Source organism: Corvus brachyrhynchos, unplaced genomic scaffold (assembly GCF_000691975.1).
Source record: "Corvus brachyrhynchos isolate BGI_N302 unplaced genomic scaffold, ASM69197v1 scaffold97, whole genome shotgun sequence".
Taxonomy (NCBI): domain Eukaryota; kingdom Metazoa; phylum Chordata; class Aves; order Passeriformes; family Corvidae; genus Corvus; species Corvus brachyrhynchos.
Genome location: NW_008239758.1, coordinates 4,854,320 through 4,863,153, shown reverse-complemented (window position 1 = coordinate 4,863,153; position 8,834 = coordinate 4,854,320). Strand labels below are relative to the sequence as shown.

The 8,834-nt window shown below is 48.7% G+C and overlaps 1 protein-coding gene across 1 annotated transcript in view; it reads left to right on the top strand.

Moving 5' to 3' along the window:
- FAH (fumarylacetoacetate hydrolase) overlaps window positions 1-2,609 on the top strand; it is a 17,301-nt gene extending 14,692 nt beyond the window's left edge. The window contains exon 14 of the mRNA XM_008640074.2: window positions 2,390-2,609. Coding sequence (XP_008638296.1) covers window positions 2,390-2,469 — 80 coding nt within the window. The 3' untranslated portion in view covers window positions 2,470-2,609. The remainder of the gene's footprint in view (window positions 1-2,389) is intronic.
- The last annotated feature ends 6,225 nt before the right edge of the window (window positions 2,610-8,834 follow it).

The window sequence follows — 8,834 nt, the reverse complement described above, 5'->3', positions numbered from 1 at the left end:
CCCATCCAATAGCCTTGAAAATCGTGTTCCTGTGAGGTGCTGCTAGTTTGACAGAGGAAGATGCTGATACAACTGGAGATTGAGAGGTACTGGAGAGAGCCATAAGTGATGAACCCGAGGATTCCCAAATGCCTCTGACATCCTTCAGCCTCCCAGCAGCCCAGTGACTGCTCATGCTGCAACGTGGAGACATCTGACAGTGCTCTCTACAGGCTCCCCATATACGCAGGGACGCTCCCCCGGCAATTCAAAGTGCCACACTGCCCTCCAGAGTCGCCAATCTCCCTCCAGTAACTACGCCAGGAGCCCTAAATTAGGGTACAGTGATGAAGATCCCTGTGGAGTTGCACCCTGATATCCCTATTGGCAAGGAGCACCTCACAATTTGGGGGCTGCTGGCATGGGGAGCCAGCTCAAGAAAAAATGGGACCAGTGCCTGATCCATATTGTTCTTCACACGCAGGACAAGCTATGTTAATTAATTAAATACTTTGAATCCTGAATGTCTTTAACCTTTAAAGATGGCATGGTGGCATTGCTGCAGAGCTGGGTGAAGGCAGTGAGACAGTCCCATGTTCATTGATCTGCTGGGCTGTTTTACACCAGCACAGTTTGTGGCTGTGCACGCCAGGGCATTGCAAGGAGCCCGGTGCTGCTGGGGCACTTTGGGAGCTGCTCCTATTTAGTGATGTACAGCAGGCCCAGTGCCTTAAGGCACCCTTGGGGCAGGGCTGGTGCTATTCCATCCTCTCCCAAGGCGCTGCCATAAGCTCCTGCCAAGTGCTCAACACATCATTTCTAGTTTCCTGTTTCAGCTTTGTATTCTTACGCCCCGTGTGGGACCTATTTCAGAGACCTAACGCATAAAATGAGAGAAATATATTTCTCCCAAGGAGTGTCTCAGGGAAGGGAGCATTTCAGGGGAAGAGCTGCTCCTGGTGTTGGCAGTTGCCTGCAAAGCCCTCTCAGTAACTCCTTGGCACACACAGAGCTCAGGCCAGGGCTGCTGGCAGCACAGGGCTCGCTTTGTTCAGTGTGCTGCTCCTTGGTGCTGCTCTAAATTGTGCCTGACAGCAGGGATAACCAAACTGGACTGAAATAATCAGCTGCTGCTCAAAGGAAAGCTGGCAGTGAAGCCTAATGAGTCAAATGGAAGCTGAGCTGAGCCTTAGAGTGCCTTACTTATGGATGAGGATTACCTGGCAGACACCAGGACAGTGTCTGTGGCACCACTGTCCTTGGAAAACTTCGTTTCAGCCTGGCTGTGAGAGCTGCACTGTGGGTTAGAGCTGGCAGGGTCTCTCTTTGTGCTGCAGTAACTTTGGCTGCCCTGCAGCCTGAGCCCACCCTTTCTCTTCCTCAGAGGAGGTTTCCACTGATCTGTGCTAAGGGTGGGAATTAGGGTCTCTTCTCTTGAGCTACTTCTTAGCTTCTTGAAGGCAGCTGCTTTTTATCACATGCAGGTGATTTTTCATCAGGAAAATCCATCTGTAGCTATGAAACCAGTCCTTAAAATGCAGCATATGCCACTTGTCCTTCCTTTGATCAGCTGCTGTAGCAGAAGGCTACAGTAGGTCTCCTCAGCTGTTTCTTCCCAGAATAGACTTCCCGGACAGGCCGGAAGGCTCTGGCTGTGTCCCTCCCCTGCTCTGCCTGCAGCTTTGCTGGTGGCTGCTGTTTGTGGAGCAGCTTGGCTGGCCCATGGCAGCACGAGGAGCTGCAGCATCCCTGTCCCAGCGTCATCTCCTCCATCACACAGGAGCAGGGAGAGATGGAGTTGTCCTGTAGTCAGAGATGCTGTCACAGCCCCGTGAGCTCTGCAGCAGCAGCCAGCAGACCTTCCACACCCTCTTATATAACAGAGGATTAATGAGAACTTGGAGTCAGATGCAGAATTTCTCATGGAACTAAACCACTTGACTTTAGCAAGCAAAACAGCTTCTGCAAGGGTAGGTCCTGCTGTCTGAGGGGTTTAATGACTGCCTCTCTGGCTGTCAGCATCCGGATATCCCAAGAGCAGCCCTGATGCTGCAGAAAGAGAATCCAGATTTACTTGATTAATTGCAGGGCTGGGCCAGGCAGTGAATCAGTTTGCCAGGTAAGATTGATGGTGCTGCAGGTTAGGTTTGAAAACAGAAATATTGCAGGCACATCTTGTTTGTTCTCTGATCAGTTCACTGAACTTGCATACTGCTGTGTTTAACAGCTTGTGCTTCTTTTTTTCTCATATTCCTGGGCTACTTGAACTCTTCCAGGTGTTCTCTTTTTTTTACCCCTCATTGCATTTCTTAAATGTTTTCACTTGGTTTTGGTCTCTTTATGCCTTTATTCACTTTTATTCCTGGTAAAATCCTTACAGAACAAGCTGTGTGTTGTTTTCTGTCCCTAGGTTACTGCCAGGGCAACGGCTTCCGCGTGGGATTTGGCCAGTGCTCGGGAAAAATCCTTCCAGCCCTGTCGAATCCATGAGGACTGGAATAATCTAACATCCAAGGAGGAGCCCTCCACCCAGCTCTACCAGTCATTGTGCTTTATTCAGGTTTATTATTTTTATATGAGTGATTGGAATCTTACTATTTTTAATTATCAATAAATATCTGAAAGGTGAATGTGGCTCTCTGGTGTGATAAGAAAAGGATTTTTCAACGCTAGCTTAAAATTCTCAGAATATGAATAAGATGATTGAAATGGAAAGTGAGATTCTTGACTCTTCTACCATATTAATGTTTTTTTCATAATTATAAAAAGAGGCTTTCAAGTAAGCTTAAATATTCAGAGTACTAGGCTGATGATAAGAGCTGAGATTCCATGCTGACTTCCTTTTTCCACAGTGTTAATATGCTGGAGGTGAAATCCTGAAGGCGAGTTGCATATGGATATTAAAACTTGTAGACCTTCCTGAGTAAGAGTTACATTACTGTGCCCTAAAATAATTTGCAACAAAGCAATTTGGGAATGTGATAATCGACACAACTGAAGGCAACAGGCAGGAGGTCCCTGCTCCTCCTGCCCTTACATAACCAGAAGCAATTCTCCTGCCCCAAAAGAGATTTATTCCAGTCCAAAGATGGGAGCCTGTGTTGGGGCACCCCTCAAAAGGTCGTGGAGATCCCTCCTGCCTCCTGCCCTGGTTTAGAGAAGGGAATTCCCTATTTCTCTCTCACCCTGTGCACCAGCATCCCAGGGGTCAGGGTGGGGGGTGGAATTTCATCACTGGAGTGATCCCCAGGCACTCACTGGTGGCAGTCACACCTTGCCACCCAACAGGGGCTGCGGATAGAGGACACCAAGGAGGCCAACCCCCTTCCTCCAGCCCTAAAAGGCATCTCGTGCCATGGCATCCCCTTGCAGCAGCCAGTAAACAAAGCCACATGCCACTTTCCTCAAGTGTAAAGGGCATCTGCTGTCTCCTGCTGGCCTACAAATCAATTTAACTCCATGGCCAAGTGCCAAATCACATCAATTAGAGGATATTACTGACTGAAGGAGCTCGGGAGGCCGGATAATGAACTCTGGTATAGTGCAAGGGGAACTTGTTAAATATTTGCTTGGTCCTCAAAGTGAAGAACCTGATGAGGCTGCTGGCTCCACGTGGTGACAGCAGGATGAGCCCAGGCTGCTGCTTTTCCAGGCTGGCCCATCGCTGCTCCCAAGGCCTACCAGGTAGTTTTGCTGATGTGGGTCATGAGGGTGTGTGATGTCACCCTGAGGAGCACCTGGGGCTGACCAGGAATCTGAACCTTATGGCCATGCAGAAGAGGAAAATGAATTTGAAATGAAAATTAAAGTGCCAGTGCAGATAAATCACTGCTAATGGGGCATGTGCACTGAAATGGGCTCTCTTCTAGTGTGCAACAATAATGGTTCTTTAAAGAATGATATTGGGAGGTTCATCCCCAAATCAAGGATGACCTGGCCAGGAAAACATTGGCTCATTGTTGTTTATCAAGGAAAAGCTATTTTGCCTTCAGGCTCTTGGAGCTGAACTAATAGGCAGATATTTATTTAATGTACTCTGACTGGGTCATCAATTTATAGATGCTTTGTGCTCTCTTTTGACCTCAAAGGACAATTGTGAGTTGACACCTTCCCTCTTGGATTTAGAAATAACCCATCCTGTTCCTCTGAGCACAGCCCAGCTTTGCTGCTGGCAGCAGCAGGACACACAAAGCGTTTATCCAGGAGAGAAATTTGTCTGCAGAAGCAACATCCACGGTGCAGCTTGGCATATCTGATGTTCTGGAAATGAAATGTCTGAGGGGAGGGGTGCACCTATACAGAGAGCCAGGAGCTGATGTCAGGGCAATATGTCATCAGCCATCAGCTGTGACCTTGCTGTAAGACACTTCACAGCCAAGAAGGACCGTGGTGTCAAGGCTTTCTGGGTGCAGGAATCCTTAGGGGAACTGTAAATCCATAGTGCTCTTCCAGATCTTTGGGCAAGGTAAAGGCGAGTCCTGTACACAGTCAATGAGTTCCCCTCCCAAAGAGCCAACTGGATGCTGCAATTCCTGCCAGCAAGTGGAAACTGGGCTCGTTGCCTGGTCAGGCAGAAGGTCAGTGGTGCTGAGACCCCAAACCTGGCCAGGATGGAGGCACCCAGCCACAGACCCTTCCAAACTGGCTCCATCCCCAGAGCCAACCTGCCATGCCGCAGCCCTGAGGGAGGAGGGTGGCTTTGCAGTGGCCACTCTGCACATCCCTGGGCCAAGCACCCCTGCACCATGCTGGGGATGGGTGGGAGGTGGAAGGGCCCCAAGGTGGCTGAGCTGAGCTTCTCTAGCCCAGGGACATCTGGAGAAGTCCCAGATTCCCAGAAGGTGGGTAATTTCTGGAAAGGACCTCAGACACAGCATGTTTCAGAGGTGAGCTGGCCAAAGTCCAAAACCTCTCTCAGGACAGAGCTCAGAGTCATCTGCCACCTGCTGCATGGATGGGGGCCAAAATGCCAGGAGACGATAAAAAACGAGACAAACTTTTCTGTGTGCCCACAGAAGGCCACTTTCTTTTCACCCTCAAAGAAGGCAGCTGGCTTCTGTTTGGGTGGGCACTGCGGAGAAGGGGAGCCCATGGCCATGATGCCCTCGCCCAACGCAGCGAGCCCGGGGCCACCAGCACTGCTGCTTCTCCTCCCTGCCGGGTGCCCTGTGTCAAGGGGAGAGTGAAGGGCACATCTGTGCTGCAATGCCCAGTGCTGCCCACAAAATAGCTTTGGCCTGGGACCAGCAGCACCCACTGCCTGGGGGGGAAAGCAGCCTCTGACCCAGATTTTGGGAAACACACAGGTGTTCTGGGCACCTCCCGCTTGCTCCGCCTCCCCTGGGGCAGCTGGGACCACTTTGCACCCTTGTCCTTTAAACTGAAGGTCATGGAGCTTTCTTCTGGTTTTGGGGGAAGCTGAATAGGGGTGAAAAGAGCAGGCTCTTGGAACAAGAGGGTGCTCTCAGGTCAACAGGCTGACTGGCTGCTTGGAAAAAGTTTATTTTTGAGGTGCCAGTTTCAATTGGGTTGATTCCCTCTACAAGAGCTTCCCGTGCACTTTGGGAAGCTTTTGTTGCAGTTAGGGTTGAGCATGGCTGTCTCTGCTTCTAGAGGTTATTAATTTTCATTTGATTTAGATCTGTTTTTCTTAGTTTGCTTACAAGCTGGCTTCCAACAAGAGTGGAAAAAACCCACAAACAAACCCAAAGCTCCTTTTCCATCAGCCTGTCATAGCACCAGGTTTGTGGGTTTGTAACCCATGTGTAGAACAAGAAAATCCTTCCTGGATCTTCAGAAGCCTGGAGGAAAAAATAAAACCTTTCCGCTGTGTCAGCCACCTGCGAGGCCTCATTCATGCAATGCTGTGTGGGGAGACAGACCCTGCATTCCTGATCAGAGGGAATGGAAATGTGTGTCTAAGTGGAAACCACAGCTCTTGTGCAGGCCTGGAGCATCCTTCTCCTGCCTGGTGTTTCCCTCTCAGCAGAGCTCAGCAGTTCCCAGCAGCAATCTGTGCTGGAGCACAGCGATCCCGGGGGTGAGTAGTGCTGGGGTGTTGGGTGAGAGGTCTTGGAGTTGCTTCTGGGTTGTGCTGCTTTATCACAGGGTGGGCATAGAGGCAATAAATCATCCTGCCTGAGAACATGCCACCTGATTTTCTTATTTTGCCGGCAGCAAAACTGAGGGCAGTTTGGTACTTTGAGATGCATTTTTTTACAGATCAAAGTGTCATCTGGTTGGTGCGTAGCGAAAAAGCTGGGTGTAATTTATAACGGAGCTGTTGGTATAATTAAGCGTCAGGAAAAAAAAAAGCATGGAATAAACCCCTAAAATGTATTTCAGAATTTAAAGGAACCACTGGCTTTTTGCTGTGAAATGCAGGCACTCTTCACCTGAAGTCATTTTCTGCAGAGATTCTGAGTAGAAATGGATGCTGTATCTTGGAAAAAAAAATTCTTTTTGATGTGTTTGGGTCAGCAATATTCATAATTCTTCCATTACCCAGGCAGAAACGAGTCAAACACTCTCTCAGTAGCTGTTCAGGGTCAAGGTAGTGGCTTTGTGAAGAGGGACAGAGCTGGTAGGTGATAGTCACATGGCTTTTGGTGTTAAGCAGTGAGGCAGGAGACCATTTCTCAGGTTTGATTGCTGCTTCTGTTCAGAATGCCTACACAGGTGCTGCTCAGTGAGAAAGGAGGAGATCATTTCTGGGATTTTAAAATTGATTGAGGGCTTTGGAAGTACGTGAGGGACATGCTGAGGTACTGGCACCATGCTGCTCCATACAAATCTGCTGTGAGCTGCTTCTCCTTCTCATCTTCCCTCATTCCTGAGAACTTCCTCACCTCAACTCTTTTTCTGTTTGGTTTTCCATGAAGTTTTAATGACAGACCTGTGCTTTCTGATTTTTACTCTGCTTTCTTGATATTGTTTGCTCCATGAGCAGCTGAAACAGAAGTTGTTAACAGCATTAATGAACATCCAAGGGAAATGCTGCAGGAGCAGAAGTCCCTGGTGGCAGCTGGGCATCCCTTGGGTCAGCCTGGAGGATCAACACCTTGGTCCATGAATACTGAGGGACTGGCTGGAAGCTGCAAGCACAGGGAGGGTTTCCTGTCCTCTCTGTGTGCTGGATCCAGGACAGGTGTGCTCAGGGCTCAGCACTTCCAGCTGGCACCGCCACTGCCCTGCAGAGCATTGGATGCCCTGGAGCTGTCGTGTCCTGGGACCCTGTTTGGGGGGGCTCTGGGATCTGCTGCAGGGGCTGAAGTGTGCCCAGCTCTGCTGCCTGCTCACCCCTGCCAGGTACTCCCTTTGATCTGCAGAGGCAAGACGGCTGCTGCTGGAGAAATCCAATTCATCTTAAATATAAATAAGTTTTGAAAAACTTTGCATTCCTTATGGCTTTGGCACACTTAATGCAATTTTAATACATTTTTGGTTTCTGATTTCCTTGTGTGGGCTTCCTGGCCAGGTTCCAGTATGAAACATGGAGCTTTGTAACTAAGAACTGTCATTCAATATTTCTTAACACCGTAGTGGATTAAATTATATACGATGACCTGAGAATACCAGGAATTTCAAATTGTTTGTTGCTTTAAAAATGTGTGTGTGAGCAGAGTTCTCCTGGTTAGCAAGGTATTGACCATTTTTAATGAAAATGGTTTTAAAAAAAACAAAAGGTGCAAAGGAGATGGCTGAAGTCTGAGCACAGCATTTCCCCATCTGAGTCATGTGTTGGCATCTGGGCTGAAGCTGCCTGCTGAGACTGTAATGACCCAGCAAGCTGGGGACCCTTTGGCCAGAACAGGCTGCAGCAGCATCGCTCATGTGAGTCCCTGGCTTGCCATCAGTCCCTGTCTCTTTCAGAAAAAACGTTTCCAGGGTGTCTGCTCAAATTCAGCTGCTGCTGGCCTCAGTTCAGGTCTGCTCTTACCTTAGCCAGAGTAGCTGTACTGAAAACAGAGTGAAGACTCCAGCCTCTGCTTCTGACTAGGAGAGAGGTCATGATTTATCAGTGGGGTTTAGTCTTTGTGGCAAACTGGGTTCTAGGCACAAAGATCCTTCTGCCAGAGGACTTGCTGCAAGGACAAGCAGATCTATAAAGCACCCAGCTTTCAGGCAACAGAGCCTTTTTTCAAGATGAAAGAATTAGCAATTCATCTCTTCATGTTTTCCAAGAGGAGGAGTTCCCTGGGTGCTTTTTACCCTGCATATCCCACACTCTGTGTCTTCTTCAAAGAGACCCCCACGGAGGCTCCATGCTCTTCATTTTCAGTTGCTAGCAGGAGGGATTCTGGTCTCAGTGGCCCTGTTTCTTTTGGTATGCAATTTGTTACTGATAATGAATTGCTGAAATACAGATGCTGCAGTCCCCCACTGAGCTGAAGCTCAGCTGAGTGCTCTTCCTGACCAAGGGAGTAACCTGAAATAGCCCCTTTGGAAAAGCTGATTTTCTGCAGAGCCACAGGAACACCTGGGGCTCCATCAGCTCTTTCCTGAGCTCCCAGGAATCTGTAGTGGTGCAGCTACACAGGGAGTTTTCTCTGCTCTCACTCTCCAAGGAGAGCTGTCACGAATGTACACCCTTCTTGTAAGTCGTGTTGTGTTGTGAGTGTTTTTACAGATGTCCTGGCAACTGGAAGAAAACCACAACAGAGACAGCAAGGAGCTTTTCCATGTTGAAGCTGTTTATTATGTTAGATAAATACACTTGCAACAAGTTTGAGTTCTATCCTCTGAGCGCAGTTGCTGGTAGTATGGCACAATGATTAAAAAAGAACCAAAACTAGCAGAGGCACTTGTTGCATGCAGCTGAAATTACTACCGAGCCTGGTGATGCAGCTCCTGCT